The sequence below is a fragment of the Lissotriton vulgaris genome, unplaced genomic scaffold (genome assembly GCF_964263255.1).
Source record: "Lissotriton vulgaris unplaced genomic scaffold, aLisVul1.2 SCAFFOLD_247, whole genome shotgun sequence".
Lineage (NCBI taxonomy): Eukaryota > Metazoa > Chordata > Amphibia > Caudata > Salamandridae > Lissotriton > Lissotriton vulgaris.
Genome location: NW_028255597.1, coordinates 499,379 through 521,072, shown reverse-complemented (window position 1 = coordinate 521,072; position 21,694 = coordinate 499,379). Strand labels below are relative to the sequence as shown.

Genomic DNA, 21,694 nt, shown 5'->3' with positions numbered 1-21,694 from the left:
TCGAAAAGGTGTGTGCATGCTGCAACTGATTCCTCTGCCGTGTTTTTGGTAGGAGCCTTTATCAACCAGTCGTCCAGGTAAGGGAAAACCTGGAGCTGTTTTTGCAGAAAAGCGGCCACTGGAGCTAATACCTTTGTAAAGATCCGCGGAGCAGACCGGAGTCCAAAAGGCAGGACCTTGAACTGAAAGTGGCTCTTGGCTACTGTGAAGCGTAGAAACCTCCTGTGAGTTGGATAGATGGGTACATGAAAGTATGCGTTCTCTAGATCCAATGTGGCCTATAATCCCAGAGTTGAGAAGACGAAGGATGTCCTGCAGAGAACCCACCCGAAAAGATGGTTTGATGAGATAGGTGTTGAGCTCCCTCAGATCTAGAATAGGGCGCCATTTTTCTAAAGTCTTCCGGACCAGGAAAAACCGGGAGTAGAAACCCTCTCCCCGCTGAGAGAGAGGAAGCTGCTTTATTGCTCCATTGAGGAACATTTGATGGACTTCCAACCGTAGAAGACAGAGATGTTTTGACGCAGTGGTGCGAGGGGGCTTGGAAGGTGGTGCATGGACAGATTCCAGAGTATGGCCACAGTGAATGATCTCAGCACCCAATAGTCCGATGTGATTTGCTGCCAGTTGTGATGGTAATTTGAAATTCTGCCTCCCACTGATATTACAGGAGAAGGGACAGTAGTAAGAGCCAGCAAGCAGCTATTGACGCTCGGAGGAGTCCCTCCCCTGGCGTCCTGGTCTTCCTCTGTTGTTCGATCTAGAGAAAGAGGATGATTGATTTTGCCTCTGGTTATAATTCGGCCGGTAAGATTGCGAGTTGGATCCATATGAGGAATACCGTTGTTGCTGGTATCCTCCTCTATACGTGGCATTACCTCCGGCTCCACGGAAGAGGACCTTGTGGTACTGCAGAGTCCCTAAGGATCTTGTGGTTTCCGTCTCTTTCTTGATGTTCTGTAGCACATCATCAATATGCTTCCCAAAGAGCGCCTCCCAATCTAAGGTAAGATCCAAGATCTTATTTTGGACCTCAGGACAAAACCATGTAGCCCACAGCCAGGCTTGACGCCAAAGGCTAGCAGCGCCCACAAGGGAGCGGAACGCAGTTGTTGCAATGTCCATGGCACAGTCAATTACTTCAGCAGACGTCACTTCTCCCTCCAGAAGAATCTTCTTCGCTTCTTTTTTCGCATCTTCCGGCAATTGGTCCAGATAGGGGGAAAGGTCGCACCACATCTGGCGATCATAGCGACCAAGTATCGCTAAGGCATTCGCAGCCCTGACCAACAGGCACTACTACTGCTGAAAAAAGGTAAATGGAGGTACCAATGGATGAGGCGGACTGGCCTCAAGGGTCCTGTGACCTTAGCTACAGAGTTGCTGTCTCTATAGGGTGTGTTGCTTGGTAGGCCTGTCCGCAAGTCTGGAGGTTAACTTCAGTATGGATTGTGGTGGACAGGCCTTCATGGTTAACCCACGCTTGCCACTGCTAGGGTCCACCTCCTGGTGTCAAGACACAAGTGCTTCTAAAGTCTAGTAGGACCTTCTAAGGTCAGCATGGGAATGTGCACTCTCAAGAGAGTGGTCTGGTAGACTGGTCATGAATACTGAACCTGGTTCCCCAGTTCCAAATTTGGCAGTTCTGGATATAGTGCCACATTCTCTCCCCCACTGTACACCATACTGCCCCACTGAGAGAAACTTGCACTGTCTGTAGCTACAACCCAATTGTGGCCCACTATAAACACCAGGATACAACTCATTTCAAATTATGCACTAGACAAGAGTAATTTGCTGCCTTAAAAAAATAACACTGTGGAAAAACCAAACACTTAAAGGGAATAGAAGATTCTGTAAAGCATGTGAAATATAAGCAGAAACAACATGGGTACCTTAACGATTTTACACTCATTATTCAGAAATCAATGAGGGTTTTTGCGTGAAAAATCAAGGACATGACTACAGGCCCCAGAAGGGACTTGTTTCAATGTCTATAGCTTATATCCTTACGATACATGAGCAGTATGGTTTAAAAAGACTACATCCCTGAAATGAGAGCTCCAGTACACATTTCTTAATCTAAAATAAGCAAAACAGCTGCTAAGGATCACATTAAACATTTTCCACTCCACGCATAGGCAGAAAGACGAGAAAATGCAAATAGTGTTTCACTGACAAACTCTGTAAAGTGGCGCTAATGTGTTTGGATGATTTCCCCATAAGTTAGGAATCTGAGGTCTCAGCTCCATAGTTGGCATACTTGCACTAGAGCTCGTGCTCTGATGCTTTGGATACACCTTTGGATGTGTATCACTGACCCCGTACAATTTTGTTGTGTTTACTCAGGGTGTGAATAAAACCAATATGGCCACCTTGCAACCACTCGGTCTTCCTTCATTTCGTTATTTTTTGTATTTCAAATCTTTTTTCTCTACATCACGCAGCTGCACTTTGGAATGGAAAAATGTAAGAAAAAGACGACATTTCCAGCAAAAATTGTTTATTTCTCTTTTGGATCCATTTTACAGGGGAATGAATGAGGGAAAAAAGAGGAAAGAAAAGAGAGGATAAGAGCTGTTTCTTTAAGTCATGCTTCCATTTAGCAATTGAGGAGGAGCGAGACAGACAAAGAGGGGGAAGAAGAGAAAGAACGAGAGGGGGGGCAGCTGACCGCAGCAGAGCAGGATAAGTGGACACTGTCCTTGTCAGAACAGAAGACGGAAGTGCCTCTTTCTAGCCAGACATGCACAGGCATGCCGACTGGTGCGCGGGTCCGACCTCCCATGGTATAAAAAATAATCAACAATGAGAAATGTTTTCAGCACATGACCTGCATTGCGTAGCACGATGAAACCCATTCTGACTTTTTAGATTATGGGAAATGCTGTCAATAAAAATAAATATGCATATGTGCCAACTTTAAATAATATCGACGCAGGAAGAGATTAAGTGAACTGCAAGCAGCGCTGTGTGCCAGCCAGCGGCGAGGAGAGGGCGGACAGAAAAAGTAGCGCAGTTAAAGAAAACTTATGGGCCATACTGAAAGGATCCATGTAGCAGGGGCAGTCTACTGGGAGGGAACAAAACAGCCACAAGCCGGGACAAATTAACACTATTCACCAACGAAAACTATGGAATTAATAAAGGTAGACCAAGTAACCAATGAAAAGCGATGGGTGTGTTTAAAATCCACAGACTGAATATAGCATGCCTCGCAGAGCAGCGCATGCGTGCTGCCTCTAGGCTCTACCTACAAATTGCAGACAATCTATAGTGCTGCAGGGAGAGAGTACTGCGAGTGTACAAAATATAGGCATATCAATCTTAATCCCAACTTCATTTGTTCTTTAGAGATCGAGGACTCTTCTCATGAAGTAGCAAGAGCTTAAAGAGAGTAAATACACACACAATGGATTAAGCTCTCTCTGCCACCAAGATGCTCATTAGCGCGGGGAGAGTCGGTGGGGGTCTTTGTTACAGTTTATTCATGAAGGGTTTAATCTAAGAGAGGTTTGCACAACTCTACACAAAAATAAATAGTCTTTAAGAGGCTCTCTTCTTCCTTCCACCTCCCCAAACCAATATACAGAAACACACATTCATGCAGTCCTCTTTATTTAATTTGCTTTCTAGTACTTGTAATATTTTAGCCATTATAAAAAAAGGACTACGTGTACCGGAATGCAAAGAAAACCAGACTGGATAACAGAAGGAGCTGCTCATGTGCGATGAAACCAGCTGAGTTCTCTCGTTGACTTATTCAAACATTTTAAAAAACTGAACAAAGTACACAACCTCTGAAACTCTAGTCTGTTTTTGTCTTTATTTGAAGGCTTTTTTTTAGGTTTTTAGGAAGTGGTAGAGTAGGGGAGTGCTGTACTGTAGTCCTTTTGTGTTGATGATCAGTGTCAACATTTGGCCCACTTTTATGTTTACTGTCATCCTGGTCTTTTGGTTCTGGAAATATTGTCACCTTATAACCAAATACATACACAAGGAAATTACATGAATTAATAGAAATACAATAAATTGATGCCAGAATGTTGCACGTTTTATATCATGAATCAGCTCAAAAACAAGGCACTTAAAAGAAACTGCTGCTAATATTTCATATTTTTTCCCTTCGAGAGGTAACTTATTCTAAGATTACTTTTGTCTCATTGTTGCATGCTTGGAGCGGAGTAGGTCCTTACTCACCTAGTTACCCTAGCCCGAAAGAGTTGATCTAATCTTTTTGCTTGCTTAGAAGTGGAGAAGAAGGAAGTCTGCAAAGGCTTCAGTATTGTCTTGTGACACCTTCAAATTGGCAGAGAAAACTGCTTAGCTGGCTCTGTAGCGGTAAGACTTTTTACAGCTCAAAAAGGTAAAGGCTGCATATTGTATTTTTGAGTACGGTATCCAACTTGTTAGGCTCCATAGAAGCCAATTAGAAGCTCTGATTGCAGGGGTGCTTTACATATAGTTTCATAATATAGTCTATTTTTCAGAGCACTTGCATTTATTAATCTTTTGGTGAGAGTTTGAAAATACAAACTATAATAAAAGTGATGAGGGAAGACTTGGCATGCGAATCTTTTAGAAAGGTGGTGCATAAATAAAAAATCTTTCTCCATCAGCACTCTTCATAACATAGCACAATAAGCAATTGCAGAAGTACAACCATGGTATATCCTAGCACAGTTTGTGAACTCACAGGACCAGTCATCAAGTTCCTAAAAACAACATGTAAAAGCCCAGTCTCAATAATCAAATGCTCAGATATAGCTCCAGATGTCCAAATATAACCATACACACCAAATGCCAGAGATCAACTTCAAATCCAGCCAATACCAGAACATGCAGAACTACCGCCTAATATGAAGCCACCTAAACCAAGTGCATTGTTTCAGCGTGGGCCTATCTTGAAATGCTCTAGTACAGCCTCATATTCCCATTGGGCGTATTTTCACAGACTTGGTCTCAAATGTTCTGTGCAGGCAGAATTAAAAACACTAAGTGCAGCATCAATACTCACAATGCTCCTCCCCCAAGCCCTTCGTAGACCTAACCAAAAGCCTAGTAGGGCTGAGTGTAGGACAGTGGAGGAACAGTGGAGCCCCTGAAGGCGCAGATGTCTACAGAATGGAAGAGCAACCACCTCAGCCTTGTGCATCCTGCGGATTTAGGTCATTTTATCAGCAGTAGTTGGCACTGGCTCACAGTCCTTAGAATTCCACAAAACAGCCTTCGTCCTTTTCTCAGATGTGCCAGTGGCAAGAATACCACATTTTGGGTCCCTTCCATATTCTCTACGCAACAAATAGGAGTCTGCTGAAGAGGTAGAAGAGTGACAAGGGATGGTAACTACAGAAGATAATATTGGCTCTCAGTTTACATTTTGCTTGTAGAACACTGCCCCTCTTTCCTTGAAGGGCAGGGTTAATAAATGTAGCATGAGGTATATCAACAGGAAGCAAGGACAATAAACTGCTTCTCATTTTTTACCCCTAAATGATGCCTATGACAATGATAATGACAAGATGCAGTCATGGAGGTCACACTGGATTGAGCTACTCCTTATCTAGGAGCAACACTATCTGGGACTATCATCCATTCATAACACAGCCCCCCTTCACGTACATTTCTTCTATAGCGTAATTACCAAGACATTTTGCAGCTTAACCACCTCAAAACGCCTTCCCTTCACCCCCTTCAATACCCTACCTGTTGTTCACTATTTTAAAAGCGTTTTGGAATAATGTATGAGAGTGTAACAATTTCAGTGTCTATGAATATTAATGAAGTTTCCTTTACATAAATCAGGAATTACTGGCTTCATTTTGTGACAGCTAGCATTGTTTACTACTGGTGTTCTTGGCCTCAGAGGATTCTATAACTAAACTGGGCTTTCTGAGGGAAAAAAACAATGGTCTGGTAGATTATGAAGAACTATTGCAACACTATACAGGCCAGAAGAAGAGGCTAATGAAAGTCGATTACCACAGAAGTGATCTAGAAATATTGTAATTGTCCTTTTACATCTTCCTACACTGCAATGTACAACGCACCTTTCAGTGGGGGCAGATCTGTAAAGCAGGTGTTGAGTTAATGAGAGTCAGAACACGGGCTTGGTGCTTAGTTTGAGAAGTTATATCGGGTATTTATGGTCTAATCTGTCAGAAGGTGGACTAGGAAACAAACTAGTTACACCTTGTGTCTGGAACTAGTCTCTTGAATCACAGATGTGAATCAGAGCGAAGGGTGTGTGTGTCAGGGGCTAAGGGTGGGTAGCCAGGTGCAATAGGTTGAATCCGTAAATGTATGCTGGGGTCTGATTGAGAGGAGGAAAGCTATGTCCATTCTTGTACTGTTCAATTTGAAATAAGTAAAATGGGTTATAAAAGGAGTCCAAGTTAAACTCTGTAAATACATGCATACCTTTACTGCAGTTGAACCAGTCAGGACAAACGTTGAGAAAATTGGAAGTGGATATCTAGTTTGGGGTGCCCAGCATTCGATAGTCGCTCCCATGGGTAGACAAAATAGGGGCACCTGTTGAGGGAGTGGAAAGGACTCATAATCCACTTCTGGATATCTGAAAATTAAACCTATCAAAGACAAAGGATTGGTTAATTGCCCATCCACAAACATATGTCCATTCTATTTATCAAATCAATACACATTAGAATAATACAACCCCAACAAATTTATTATAATATTTAATCAGAGACCCTAGAAAGGTGTAACTTCAACCACCCCTACTGCTTTCAGTACATATTTATCACAAGTTTAACTCGCCTCTCGAACTCTCTCGAATGGCCAACATCAAATCCACAGGCTTTGAATCTGTTCATCAAACCGCATTCTTCCCAATAAAAGAACCTCCTAATAAACAGAACTTCGGTGCCATTTTCAGATTGCAGCCTAAAATCATCTCAGGTACTTAAATCATCCTTTTTTCCCAGACATTACTACCTTATATTAAAAAATGAAATGTTTTAAATTCCGTAGTACCTCCAGTATTCCATGAGCAGCAAAAAAATAGTTAAATTAGTTATTTTCAAATCCTTTATTTTTAAGGAAGGATCTTTCAATAGCAACGTATAGGTAAGCTCAAACAAAACTTTGTCTGCAACTGAAAAATGACTTTTAGATAAGACTCAGTGCTGTTTTGTTAACCGTGATAAATAGAACAGTAACATATTCCAGGTCCGACTCTAGCCAGTGCCTAGCACAACCTCTCAAATTCACCAGTAACAGTGCAGATCTGCTCTCCTCTGAATGAAAAAAGTTTGTGAGGGGTAAATACTTAAAGATTCTTTCGCCCATATAAATATCTGTGAGTACATGTGCAAAGACACAATGCAACTATTCCTTTATTTTTAAAGTTTTATATATGCGCGAACAAGATCCCGAAGGATATCAGAGTGCGTTACAACAAGCATTTGCAATGCAATAGGTCTCGCATTAGGAAGGTTTGAGCTATTGGTCTTGTAAATGACACGTTTTTTATTTATGTGTTGGTTTTGAAAATAGCTAAATTAATAGCTTTGTCATTTACAATGCCAATACTTTTAACTTTTGCAAATGTGACACCTATAGCATTTGTAATGCAACATGTTTTGTATTTACGTGACTTAGATGTATTCATATTACAAATAATGGCTTTTAATTTTCTTAAATAATTAATACTTAAATAAAAGTTACTGTAATTTATAATGGCAATAGCTTAAACTTTTGTAAATAACTTCTGTGAAGATTGTGTTCAGTGTATTTTATTGTGACGAAAATCCAAGAACAGAAGTGAAATATCTTTTTGTGACATTTGTAATAAAGCTTGAAACATTGAGAGAACATATTTGAACCAGTTGTTGTTGAATGGTTGCACAGAGTGATGCTGTGGTGGCGTTCAGTGATGCTGTAGTAACGCATAGTGATGTTGTGGTGCCCCTGAGTGATGTTGTGGTGCCCCTGAGTGATGCTGTGGTGCCCCTGAGTGATGCTGTGGTGCCCCTGAGTGATGCAGTGGTGGTGCAATAGCTAGAGTGAGGGCGATAGACAGATAGATAGAGTGAGGGCGATAGACAGATAGATAGAGTGAGGGCGATAGACAGATAGATAGATTGAGGGCGATAGACAGATAGAGTGAGGGCGATAGACAGATAGAGTGAGGGCGATAGACAGATGGAGTGAGGGCGATAGACAGATGGAGTGAGGGCGATAGACAGATGGAGTGAGGGCGATAGACAGATGGAGTGAGGGCGATAGACAGATGGAGTGAGGGCGATAGACAGATGGAGTGAGGGCGATAGATAGATAGATAGATAGATAGATAGATAGATAGACAGATGGAGTGAGGGCGATAGACAGATGGAGTGAGGGCGATAGACAGATGGAGCGAGGGCGATAGACAGATGGAGCGAGGGCGATAGATAGATAGATAGATAGATAGATAGATAGATAGATAGATAGATAGATAGATAGATAGATAGATAGATAGATAGATAGACAGATAGAGTGAGGGCTACAGATAGATAGAGAGTGAGGGTGACAGATAGATAGAGAGTGAGGGCGATAGATAGATAGAGAGTGAGGGCGATAGATAGATAGAGAGTGAGGGCGATAGATAGATAGAGAGTGAGGGCGATAGATAGAGAGTGAGGGCGATAGATAGAGAGTGAGGGCGATAGATAGAGAGTGAGGGCGATAGATAGAGAGTGAGGGCGACAGATAGCTAGAGTGAGGGCGACAGATAGCTAGAGTGAGGGCGACAGATAGCTAGAGTGAGGGCGATAGATAGCTAGAGAGGGCGATAGATAGCTAGAGAGGGCGATAGATAGCTAGAGTGAGGGCGATAGATAGCTAGAGTGAGGGCGATAGATAGCTAGAGTGAAGGCGATAGATAGCTAGAGTGAGGGCGATAGATAGCTAGAGTGAGGGCGATAGATAGCTAGAGTGAGGGCGATAGATAGCTAGAGTGAGGGCGATAGATAGCTAGAGTGAGGGCGATAGAAAGCTAGAGTGAGGGCGATAGAAAGCTAGAGTGAGGGCGATAGAAAGCTAGAGTGAGGGCGATAGAAAGCTAGAGTGAGGGCGACAGAAAGCTAGAGTGAGGGCGATAGATAGATAGAGGGCGATCGATAGAGGGCGATCGATAGAGGGCGATCGATAGAGGGCGATCGATAGAGGGCGATCGATAGAGGGCGATCGATAGAGGGCGATCGATAGAGGGCGATAGATAGAGGGCGATAGATAGAGGGCGATAGATAGAGGGCGATCGATAGAGGGCGATAGATAGAGGGCGATAGATAGAGGGCGATAGATAGAGGGCGATAGATAGAGGGCGATAGATAGAGAGTGAGGGCGATAGAATGGGGCGATAGATGTGTGTGTGGGTGTGGTTGTGTGTGTGGTTGTGTGTGTGGTTGTGTGTGTGGTTGTGTGTGTGGTTGTGTGAGTCATTGTGTGAGTGGTTGTGTGAGTGGTTGTGCGAGTGGTTGTGCGAGTGGTTGTGCGAGTGGTTGTGTGTGTGGTTGTGTGTGTGTGGTTGTGTGTGTGTGTGGTTGTGTGTGTGGGGTTGTGTGTGTGGGGTTGTGTGTGTGGGGTTGTGTGTGTGGGGTTGTGTGTGTGGGGTTGTGTGTGTGGGGTTGTGTGTGTGGGGTTGTGTGTGTGGGGTTGTGTGTGTGGGGTTGTGTGTGTGTGTGGGGTTGTGTGTGCAGATCAGCACGGGAGAAGAGAACAGAGAGTTAGAGAAAGAGGAGGGTGGAAGAGAACAGCAGATCAGCACAGGAGAAGAGAACAGGGAGTTAAAGAAGGAGGCGGGTGGAAGAGAGCAGCAGATCAGCACAGGAGAAGAGAACAGGGGGTTAGAGAAGGAGGCGGATGGAAGGTAGCTGAAAGATCATCACAGGAGAAGAGAACAGGGAGTTGGAGAATGAGGCGGGAAGAAGAGAACAGCAGATCAGCACAGGAGTAGAGAAGCGAACATGGAGTTAAAGAAGGAGTTGGGGTGGAAGAGAACAGCAGTTCAGCACAGGAGAATAGAAGAGACCAGGGATCTAGAGAAGGAGGCGGTGGAAGAGAGCAGCAGATCAGTACGGGAGAAGAGAACAGGGAGTTAAAGAAGGAGGCGGGTGTTAGAGAGCAGCAGATTAGCACAGGAGACGAGAACAGGGAGTTAGAGAAAGAGGCGGGTGGAAGAGAACAGCAGATTAGCACAGGACAAGAAAACATGGAGTGAAAGAAGGAGGCGGGTGGAAGAGAGCAGCAGATCAGCACAGGAGAAGAGAAGAGAAGAGAAGAGAACAGGGAGTTAGAGAAGGAGGCAGGGTGGAAGAGAGCAGCAGATAAGCACTGGAGAAGAGAAGAGAACAGGGAGTTAGAGGAGGAGGTGGGTGGAAGAGAGTGAGGGCGATGGAGGGCGATAGATAGAGGGAGGGCGATAGAGGTAGGGAGGGTGATAGATAGAGGTAGGGAGGGTGATAGATAGAGGTAGGGAGGGTGATAGATAGAGGGAGGGAGGGCGATAGAGGGAGGGAGGGAGGGCGATAGAGGGAGGGAGGGAGGGCGATAGAGGGAGGGAGGGAGGGCGATAGAGGGAGTGAGTCAGGGCGGTAGAGGGAGTCAGGGCGGTAGAGGGAGTCAGGGCGGTAGAGTGAGTCATAGAGTGAGTCAGGGCGGTAGAGTGAGTCATAGAGTGAGTCAGGGCGGTAGAGTGAGTCAGGGCGGTAGAGTGAGTCAGGGCGGTAGAGTGAGTCAGGGCGGTAGAGTGAGTCAGGGCGGTAGAGTGAGTCAGGGCGGTAGAGTGAGTCAGGGCGGTAGAGTGAGTCAGGGCGGTAGAGTGAGTCAGGGCGGTAGAGTGAGTCAGGGCGGTAGAGTGAGTCAGGGCGGTAGAGTGAGTCAGGGCGGTAGAGTGAGTCAGGGCGGTAGAGTGAGTCAGGGCGGTAGAGTGAGTCAGGGCGGTAGAGTGAGTCAGGGCGGTAGAGTGAGTCAGGGCGGTAGAGTGAGTCAGGGCGGTAGAGTGAGTCAGGGCGGTAGAGTGAGTCAGGGCGGTAGAGTGAGTCAGGGCGGTAGAGTGAGTCAGGGCGGTAGAGTGCGTCAGGGCGGTAGAGTGCGTCAGGGCGGTAGAGTGCGTCAGGGCGGTAGAGTGCGTCAGGGCGGTAGAGTGCGTCAGGGCGGTAGAGTGCGTCAGGGCGGTAGAGTGAGTCAGGGCGGTAGAGTGAGTCAGGGCGGTAGAGTGAGTCAGGGCGGTAGAGTGAGTCAGGGCGGTAGAGTGAGTCAGGGCGGTAGAGAGAGTCAGGGCGGTAGAGAGAGTCAGGGCGGTAGAGAGAGTCAGGGCGGTAGAGAGAGTCAGGGCGGTAGAGAGAGTCAGGGCGGTAGAGAGAGTCAGGGCGGTAGAGAGAGTCAGGGCGGTAGAGAGAGTCAGGGCGGTAGAGAGAGTCAGGGCGGTAGAGAGAGTCAGGGCGGTAGAGAGAGTCAGGGCGGTAGAGAGAGTCAGGGCGGTAGAGAGAGTCAGGGCGGTAGAGAGAGTCAGGGCGGTAGAGAGAGTGAGAGCTGTAGAGTGGTAGAGTGAGAGCTGTAGAGAGGTAGAGTGAGAGCTGTAGAGTGGTAGAGTGAGCTGTAGAGTGGTAGAGTGAGAGCTGTAGAGTGGTAGAGTGAGAGCTGTAGAGTGGTAGAGTGAGAGCTGTAGAGTGGTAGAGTGAGAGCTGTAGAGTGGTAGAGTGAGAGCTGTAGAGTGGTAGAGTGAGAGCTGTAGAGTGGTAGAGTGAGGGCGGTAGAGTTGTAGAGTGAGGGCGGTAGAGTTATAGAGTGAGGGCGGTAGAGTGGGGGCGGTAGAGTGGTAGAGTGAGGGCGGTAGAGTGGTAGAGTGAGGGCGGTAGAGTGGTAGAGTGAGGGCGGTAGAGTGGTAGAGTGAGGGCGGTAGAGTGGTAGAGTGAGGGCGGTAGAGTGGTAGAGTGAGAGTGGTAGAGTGAGGGCATGAGGGCGCTATCTGTGTAGACTTGCATTCATTTCATTACTCATGCTTGTATTTCTTCATGCATGTATACGTGTTTTTACTTGTGTGCACCCACATATGGACATATTTAGGTACCTCTATTGGCAACTAGCAGACTAGTACGGAGGAGCACTGGTAGAGCTGCGGGTAGGCCTCGCACCAAGCATGGTTTTTCTTGCTGCCCGTGGGTACCAGTACTGTGGGTCAGGACGGAGGTGCATCGGCAGAGCAGTGTAAAGAAACACAAGATGGACGCTTCAAGCCAGGACTAAATCACACAGGTGGAGCGGTGTATGGGCCCTGGGAGTGGAATAACAGGTCACGACTGGGGTGCACTGGAGGAGGCGGGAGGGCCCAAATGTGAGAGCAGCAAGGCTGACTAGGGTCAGAACTGCGGTACATCAGCGAGAAAAGAACTTAATAAAAAGACTTGAGGCGCATCAGCAGAGCCTTGGTACTGTAATTGCAGGTTAAGCTGCACGTCTGGATTGAGATAGGCAGGGACAGCAGTGTCGGGCCCCTACTACCAGCAGCACAGAGAGCAGTGGCAGATCGGGATAGATGCCCTTCGGTGGAGCTTTGTGGCATTTTCATACATGCCAACATTTTATAAGAGTAAAGAGGGAGATTTGTTTAAAATAACCGGAAGAATGAATCCCCCCCCCATTGACTTCTGTTGAAGCAGAGGCGGCAGACAGCTGAAATAAAGCCGGTTTTGGCTTTAGAGGCTGGGCGTCTCCCGCCCGAATCGGACCTATTGACATGTATGAATTTTAAATGCCCGCAGTGAGCCTGGCATGGGTGGTGCCGCCAACTGCACTGGCCTCTGAGCAGGGCACAACAAATTGAAAAAAAACAACATTAAAAAAACAGCAGATAAGAAATTTGACATTTTCCGTTTATTAAACAAAATGCAGCAGATATTTTATTCTCCCAACTTACTTGATGTTTGTGGAGTTCAACTGCAGAGGCATTCCAGGCTCCTCATGCAGGCCCCAGTACAGAGAAAAGGGCAGAGCTGTAAAGGAGGGGTTGGGGGCCTCTGGGCAGGCACAGAGAGTAATATCCAGGAGAGGCTGGTGGGGCTGGGTCAGCTTTTCAGTGGCTGGCTGGAGAGCAGATTTATAGCAAGTCACAAAGTCCCCCAGGTGGCGTCCGTCAGTCTGCTTGACACCAAAGTATCCTGCTGTGACCATTGTCACAGGTCACAGAGGGGGCAGACAGGCAGTGTCCTCACAAATGAGGTGTGAAGAATCACGGGCTCACGGCAGCAGCAGGTCCATCAGAGATAGCCGTTTTCGCCCTATGCTACACTGATGGCCCTTTCAGTCTCACTAGTTTTCAGGCCCCTAGACACAGCAGGGAAGGGGAGGAGGCCGTGCACACTGTAGAGGCTTTCCTCAATATGCACTTTGCACCACACATGCGGAAAAATTAAGGTGTCATTTTCAAGTAGGGCTATTCCTACAGTCCTGGTTAACTTTTTCGAAACCAAGAAGTAGGGGAACGGGCAAACATAATTTTTAAAAGTAGGGGCATGCCGTGTCCTTCTGTTCCCGCCCACTTCTAACACTGCCTCTGATACGGTGGTATTGCATTTGATAATGTGGTAATATCGCATTATGGCGCTAGGCCACCCAAGAGATTGTTGTTGCATGACACACTGCGGAGATGAAGACGCAATTAGAGTAGTTCGAGGTGCTACGACAAAACCTTTTGCAATCTTTCACGTGTAAGGAAAAAAAGTAAAATGGGTAAAGTTTCGATTCCTCGCACACGGCGAGCAGAGCCCTCACGTGCGGCCAGAGGTGGGCCAATGAGGTGGACAGGCTGTAGCACAGATGGAAGATGGCTGCGGGCGCTGCGGATTCACTGAGACAGCTGGGCACTCTCTCTTGGGCATGGACTGGGCGCAGATGGTGGGTTTGAGTGGCAAAGTCGATACAACAGCTGGCAAGGTAAAGAAACGGAAGCACAGAAACATACAAAAAAATCCCAGAGGCTTTTGGGGTACCCTAAATTGTCTATTAAATGTAACTATAAGGCATTTATTTGCACGTCCTTGCTGTTCAAAGGCACGCAGGCGCACCCACTCCGTGTTTTTGGTAGAATATTGACTACGGACAGTAACAAAGTGTCCACTGCCCCAGCAGATGAGGGGAAGAATGCCTTAAAAACACTCTTGTCAGCGCAGTTCCCCAGCAGGCAGATCATTCACGGCATTTCTGTGCATTGAAATCCTTACAGCGGCCCTGGCCCTTGCACGGACAGCTGTCCAGGGAGGTCTTCAGTCCTCATGTAACTGTAGCTCATTCAAGGCAATACAGAGTGAGATAGTGTGGAAGGACAGACTGTAAGGAGGTCCTGGAGCAGGGAGGAGGCACCCAGGTCACTTTTAGTCCAGATTTGCCACTTGTTCATTAGGGACACTTAAAACATGTGGTTCTCGTAATAGGGAAGTTTACTAACAGGAACTGGGGAGGAAATAAAATCATCAGAAAACTTGAAAATAAATATATATAAAGTGTGAGGGCATACAGTGATTCTCTGGGAGTTCTGGGATGATGCCAAGAGAGAATTGTGGAATGAAGGAGAGAAAAAGTGTGGGGCGGGAGGCGGAGAGTGGTGCAGCAGCACAGAGACTGAAGCTAAAAAAAGAAAAAAAGGTCTCTGCAATGCGTGGTGCGGGAGCGTATTCCTTTGAAGTCTCATGGGGGGCGGGGGAGTGGCTTCCTTTGAAGTCTGATGCCGAGGCTCAGGCAAATGGTGAGGGATGTGGCTGGCAATAGTGTGGGTATGCGATGTGCATGCGCCTGGCTCACATGAACTGTACGCGATCTGCAGCTAGGTAGACTTTTCGGACTGCTTACTATATTCTCGCCTATTCAATCCCTACGGGATAGAATAGGCGAGACCTAAAAAGGATGGAAGGAAGGTAATACATGCAATATTGACCTTAACCCGTTAGCCGCGGCGGTAATTCCGCCGCGGTGCAGCGGTTTCCGTGCGCGGGTGGAATGCAGTCGGCCAATGGCCGACGGCAGCACTGGGGAGGTAGCGTTGCTGTCGGCCATTGGCCGACGGCAGCGCTTAAGGGGTTAAGTAGGAATAAAAGCAAGAATAATCACATAACTACAGGACACATAGGTCAAATGAGAGTAATACAATAGGCAGGTACATAGCGGACTAAACGTGTATGTATCTTTTAAAAAATGTGTGTAAAGTCATTGATGCATAGTCAAAAACCATACATACATGAATAACAATCCAAATATATAAGAAATGGTATATGTACACAAATTAGAGAAGATGCTCTAGAAACAAAATCATTCAGGCTCATTTAACTAACTGCAAGAATCCAACGTAAATGGCGATATCTTTAAATGTAACAGATGTGAACAGAACTAGCATTTCTGTATATGAAAAATTATGAACTTGCATATTCAAGCATATGAATGGTAAGAGAAAATGTGCCCACTAGCAATTCTGGTTGTTAAGAAATTGTAGACAAAAATGAGATGCATATCTGTTTACCCGTCAACCCCTCACTCATCTAGTTTCTAGAAAAATGTTGTTCAAACTTTAAAATGTTGCCGATAATTGTGCACACAGGCAATCAAACATCATGGTATAGCACAGTATTTCTTTAAACAGTTACTAGATTCCGAAGATCAGTCAATGGAATCACCAAAACTGGACACACCACAGGCAATTGTGTGTTGAGGGTCAAATGTACAAGTGGGATGGACCTAAGAATTATTCTTAAGAAACTGATAATTTGCTTCCAAGGTCATGACTCCACTCTCAAACTTACGATGAACCACAAATGTAATAAATACTGATCTAAACAGCCACAGAAGACTAAGATGCAGACGAATGACAAGTCTACTGGGAAATACTACTTGATGTATTGCGTAGTTCATGATTATATAAAAACTAGTCTCTCCGAAAATAGTTTCTAAGGTTGAAAGGATGCATAACATGTATTTATACAGGCTGAAATATAAATGCAAATGGCTCATGAATAAAGGAGACATCAAAGTTTAGGATTTCAAAAGAATATACTTTTTTACATTGTAGGAAGACGATATATGTAGAAAACAACTATCTCAACAACCGTCTCATCGGTTTCTAAACGGCTGAAGAGATAGCTGCATGATTTGCGCTCAATTCTAAAAATACTATCATACGAAACTTCTAAATATCTACTTTAGATTTTTCAAAAGCGAACACCTTCGATCTGAGTCTTGCCAAAATACCTCTACTAATATTCAGAAGGCAAAGTATATACGCTTGAAACATTACAGCAGATAAGAAAACTAAGCAACGTAAAATGTGGTTTGCCAAAATTGACTTCTCACCAAAAAGATGCCATTGAATCACATATGAAAGACACTGCATTAGTAACTTTGCATGTGCTATTGTCTTGCTAATTTTGTCTGTATGGTTCATATATCAATACATTTGCTGTTGAATCGAGTACAGGAGAAAACTAGCAAAATACTTTTAATGTGAGCATAAACTTGTTATGAATGCACAAACTCTAACAAACGTGTTCTGTGAAACAAAAAACAAAACAAAAAAATAGTTAGAAAAATGACACTGCCATATAACTTTGATCTTTGATCTTAAGGGGCTCCCTAAAGCCTTTTCATAGTCAGACATAGGTCACAAACGTATAAATAAATCATTCATCAATCATGGGTTTGAGGAGAGCAAACTACTCACCGGGTACTGGTCTCAAGGCGCTGGGGGAAGGGGAGTCCGCAGCAATCCCAGAGTTCCATCGAAGAGCCAGGCCTTGCGGTCCCTTAGGAACTTAGGGAGCGATGTGGTCTGTCAGAGGTGGAGAGGAAGGGAGTTCCATACCTTGGCCGCGAGGAGGGAGAAGGAGCGTCCTCTTGCTCTGGTTGTCTTGATCAGAGGTACCGTCGCGATGAAGAGCTTGGCCGAGCTGAGAGAACGTTGGGGAGCGTGGAAAGAGAGGCAGTGGTTTAGGTTGGCAGATCCGATGTTTTGGAGGGCCTTGTGTACGTGGGTGAGAAGCTTGAAGGTGATTCTCTTCTTGACAGGGAGCCAGTGTAGGGTACGTAGGTGTTTGTTGATGTGGCAGTGGCGCAGTAGGTTGAGGACTAGTCTGGCGGCGGTGTTCTGGAGTTTGCGGGTGAGGTTCTTGTTGATCCAGGTGTAGAGTGTGTTGCAGTGATCCAGTCTAATGCTGATATGGACGTGTGTGAAGGTTTTCCTGTGTTCGTGGGGGATCCAGTTGAATGTCTTTCGTAGTAGGCAGAGGGTGTGATAACAGGAGGAGGTGATGGCGTTGACTTGGTGTTCCATTTTGAGTTTGGAGTCCAGGATGATACAGAGGTTACGTGTGTGGGAGTGCGTTGGGGGGGGTTCCGAGGGTGGGGGGAAAACTGGTGCCGTTCCAGGCATCAGGGTGTGGGCCCATCATATGCACTTCGGTTTTGTCGGTGTTGAGTTGCAGGCATCTGATCTTCATCCATCTGGGGACTGCTTCCATTTCATTTTGAAAGTTGCGTCTGGTGATGTTGGGTTGGTTGGAGAGGATGAATTGGGTGTCGTCTGCGTATGATGTGATGCCAAGTCTGTGTGTTCTTACGATGGATGCGAGCGGGGCCATGTAGATGTTGAACTGGGTCGGGTTGATGGAGGATCCTAGTGGCACTCCGCAGGTGGTTGGAGTGGATTCTGAGAGAAATGCAGGCAGTCGGACTCGTTGGGTTCTGCTGGAGAGGAAAGCGAAGATCCCCTCGAGGGCCTTATTCCGGATACCTGCTTCGTGGAGTCTGCAGGCTAGGGTGCAGTGAGAAAGTGTTGAAGCCCGCAAAGAGGTCCAGGAGGATGAGGGCCACAGTCTCTCCCCTGTAGAGTAGGGAGAGGTTGCAGTCTGTTGCTGTGAGGAGTGTGGTTTCAGGGCTGTGGTTCTCCCTAAAGCCAGATTGGGAGGAGTCGAGGATGTTGTTTCCTTCTGTGAAGGCGGAGATTTGGCTACTGGCAGATTTTTCCATGACTATAAGGATACGGGAGCAGGCAGATCGGTCTGAAGTTTTTGAGGTTGGTCCGCTGAGGGTTCTTTTAAGGAGAAGGTTGGTGTTGACATGTTTCCAGTCGTCGGGGGAAGAGGCGGTTTCGAAGGATCAGTTGATGATTCGTTGGAGTCCGGGGCGATGAAGTCTGCGGCTCTGTGTAGACGTGGTGGGGGCAGGGTTCAACATCTTCCGAGTGTCTTAGATGCTGTGGGCGGTCCAGCTGTGTAGTGTAGGTTGGTGGCACTGGGATTGGTGGGAGGAGGTTGTTCGTGAGAGTTGTAGTCATCAAATTTGTCAAAGATGGTCTTGATTTTGTGATGGAAGAAGGCGCAGAGTCTGTTGCAGAGGCCCTGCGAGTGTGGGGTGTCTGTAGTGTCGCGGTTTGGTTTGGCGAACTCCGATGATGCCGAAGAGTTCCTTGCTGTTGTGTGCGTTGGTGGAGATTCTGGCCTGAAGGGCATTTTTCCTGGAGAGCGTGACGAGTTTGTGGTGGGCAGAAGTCGCTGTTTGAAGTTGTCGAGGTCTGTCAGGGTTTTGGAGCTCCTCCACAGTTTCTCGAGTCGTCTGCTGGTCCATCTGGAGTCTCGGAGTTCAGGGGAGAACCAGCCGGCTTTCTTGGGGTGTGGTTTGGAGGCTCTCTTGAGGACGGCGATTGTGTTGGCGCAGTCGGTGATCCAGTTGTGAAGAGTGCAGGAGGCGGTGGTGGGGTCGTCGTCTGTGGCGGTAGGAGCGGAGCTTCTGAAGGTATCGGTGACCTGGTTGTCTGAGATCTTGTACTAATTTCTGCACCGAAGCTGGTGAGGAAGTGTGTGGGGAATGTTGGTTTTGAAGGTGAAGTGAACACAGTGGTGGTCCGTCCATGAGAGTTAGGTGGTGTGCCTGAAGGTGATTGAGTTCCCTGCAGTAAAGACGGGGTCAAAGCAGTGCCAAGCTGAGTGTGTTGGTGCTGGTTCGATATGCGTGAATCCTAGGAGGGAGGTGGAGTTGGGGTCCTGGCGGTTGTCGAGGTGGAAGTTAAAGTCTCCAAGCAGCATGAAGTCGTGGAGGTGATGGCATGTGGTGTGATGATGTCGGTGATGGTGTTGGCGAATGGAGCGCAGGTCTTGGGGGGTCTGTAGATGAGGGTGCCTTGGAGGGTGGAGGATGGGTTGGTCTGTATCTTGAAGTGGGGGTGTTCCATCAGGCCTGTGAGCCCATCGGTGTAGGTGCTCAGGCAAATGTTGGCCTTGTGGGCGATAGTGATGCCTCCCCCGGGGAGGTTGGGGCGATCATTACTGGTGAACTTTTATCCTTTGGGGATGGCGATTGCGATGTCAGGTCTGGAGGCTTCATCTGTCCAGGTTTTGGTGGGAAAGGTGATGTCCGGGAAGGTGCTATCGAGGAGGTTCCAGATTTCTGTGGTGTATCTGTGGAGGGAGAAGATGTTGAGGAGGATTCATCGCAGGAGTTCGGGTGTGGCAGAGTTGTTGCTGGGGGGAGGTGAAGTGTCCTGGGTCTCTGCGAAGGGGAAGGTGAGGGAGTAGGGGCAAAGATGGCAGGAGAAGTGTCCATGTGTGTTGAGAGGTGAGGCGAACATGCAGTTGTTGTTCTTGCAGGCACGAGTTCGTATAGAGCAGAGGGGTTGTAGCTCTGTCGGGTTGTAAGGCCAGGGGTCCTGGCGCTGGTCGCGGTCAGGTCGCGGACGGGCACAGACAGGCTTGCCTTTGGCGTGCCAGTGGCGCAGCCGTGCAGTGGCTGCCATTAAATAGGGGAGGGAGAGCGCAGCTGGAAGGCGGGAGCAGGAAAGCAGCAGGGAGGGGCCGCCGGGACAGCAGCAGCGGCGGGCAGAGAAATAAGAAATAAAAAAAGGCAAGAACAAGGCAAATACGATATCGGGTACAATGTAACGCTAAAACAGGCGAAAACAAATTGGAAAGCAGGCAAACGGAACCGGCAGCAGGAGAAGAACCTGGGCAGAGTGCGGGCCGAGAGCGGTCTCTAACACTGCTCACAGCGAGCAGTGGTATAAAGACAATACTTTATCTTAGAAAGCAAAATAAAACTGGCTAAAGTTTATAAGTCCAACAAATACCTTCAGGGTAAAAGATAGTTGATTGCCATAGCATGACAAGGAATGACCCATAGTTTTCTACTGAAGGCCTGTGCCAAAGAAGTGTCTTGCAAGACATCAAGATATGTTCACCATTACGGGTCAAAAGTTCCTTTGAATAGAAGGAACAAGTTGGTATTTTTGGAGCTACATACCCAGATTTTAGACCAATTACAAAAGAAGATCTTCGACACTACGCAGATCACGCTAACCAATTAGACATGCACATTAGAAATTCTCATTAAGGCTGTTTAATGTCCAAACAATCTGACTGCAACTGCACCAGAAATGCATTTTTTGTATACCTTTTAAGGCATATTGATCCTTAGAAGGTTAGGTTAAAATTGAATCTCAAAATCCCAAAGAACATGCATCTCAGAGCTGTATCATTTCTAGAGAAACGGCTGCCTGGCGTCCCTTTGAAATAGGCCGCCTGTCAAGTTTGAGGGATGTTCTGCAGCAACAACTTATTTTTGAGGCTCTGAAATTCAGAACAGAAGCTCAAAAGAAAGCTTCTCTGGAGCTGCACCTCGAGTTTCAAACACCCTCCCGATCCAATTAAGAAACACTGCAGATGTTCTGTGCTTCCAGAAAAGTTCAAGATTCACCTCTGTACAAGATACAGAAGTGAAGGTCACCCTTGATTGTGATAATCCGCATCTAGAAACACCACCATTTGAGACTCATCTATACATTACACAGCCCTCCTTCACAGACACGTCTATTTGTTAATTCCTTAGTATGACACTCTGCAAAGTAAACACCTCAAAGCCGCTATCACCTTCTCCATCCTCTAACCCCCTTCAGTATCATACACACCTTTCCCTTTTTCAAAAAACGTCGATTGGAATTATGCATGCAAGTGTAACAATTTCAGGGTCCATGATTATCAATTAAGATTCCTTGACAAAATCAGGGATTTCTGGGCTCTAGTTCTGACAGCAGAAGTTGCTTACTATTGGTGTTCTTGGACTAAGAGCACTCTGTACTAACTGAACTAACAAGTGATCAGTTTAGCACTTGGCTCACAATGATAATGAGGCAGAGCAGTCCAAGGCTTAGTCAAGAACGGGATGATAGTTAGACGCTCACAACACAGTAAAACAAAATACCCATTTATAATAAAGTCCAGTCGATGCTTTACTTTATAAAAAAAATACTATAATATACATAATAGACATTGTACATAAAAATACTACCAGAACTCTAGATTTTTCCCAAATAGAGAGCCGAACCCCTAACATTGCTACAACACTTATGCTCTATAGCCATTATTAGCGCTGGAATCTATGGCCAATGTTAATGTAAGATGTTTTCACGATCCCCTGCTGACTTCACATAGGACCTAAGCTCACAGATCATTGGACTCAATCTCCCCGGACCTGATAATTCTCGCCTCGGTGCCCAGTCTAATCATGGGTCCCAATCTGTGGCTCTGGGCAATAGCTTGATAATCTCCACAACGGCCCCAGCAGCGCTTGGATGCCTGGCTTCACCTTGGGGGTGCCCAGGACTGGACATCTCACAGGAAAGCCAGGAAGGGTTCCACAGCAGTATGAATACAGCGATACGAGT

General features: G+C 46.5%; 1 protein-coding gene across 2 annotated transcripts in view; it reads right to left on the bottom strand.

Annotated features, from left to right (window-relative positions):
• The window catches only part of DENND4C (DENN domain containing 4C), a 1,503,495-nt gene that overhangs the window by 1,164,354 nt on the left and 317,447 nt on the right, over nt 1–21,694 (bottom strand). For both annotated transcript variants that reach the window (XM_086951990.1, XM_086951991.1), the window contains exon 6: nt 6,421–6,590. In XM_086951990.1, coding sequence (XP_086808116.1) covers nt 6,421–6,590 — 170 coding nt within the window. The remainder of the gene's footprint in view (nt 1–6,420; nt 6,591–21,694) is intronic.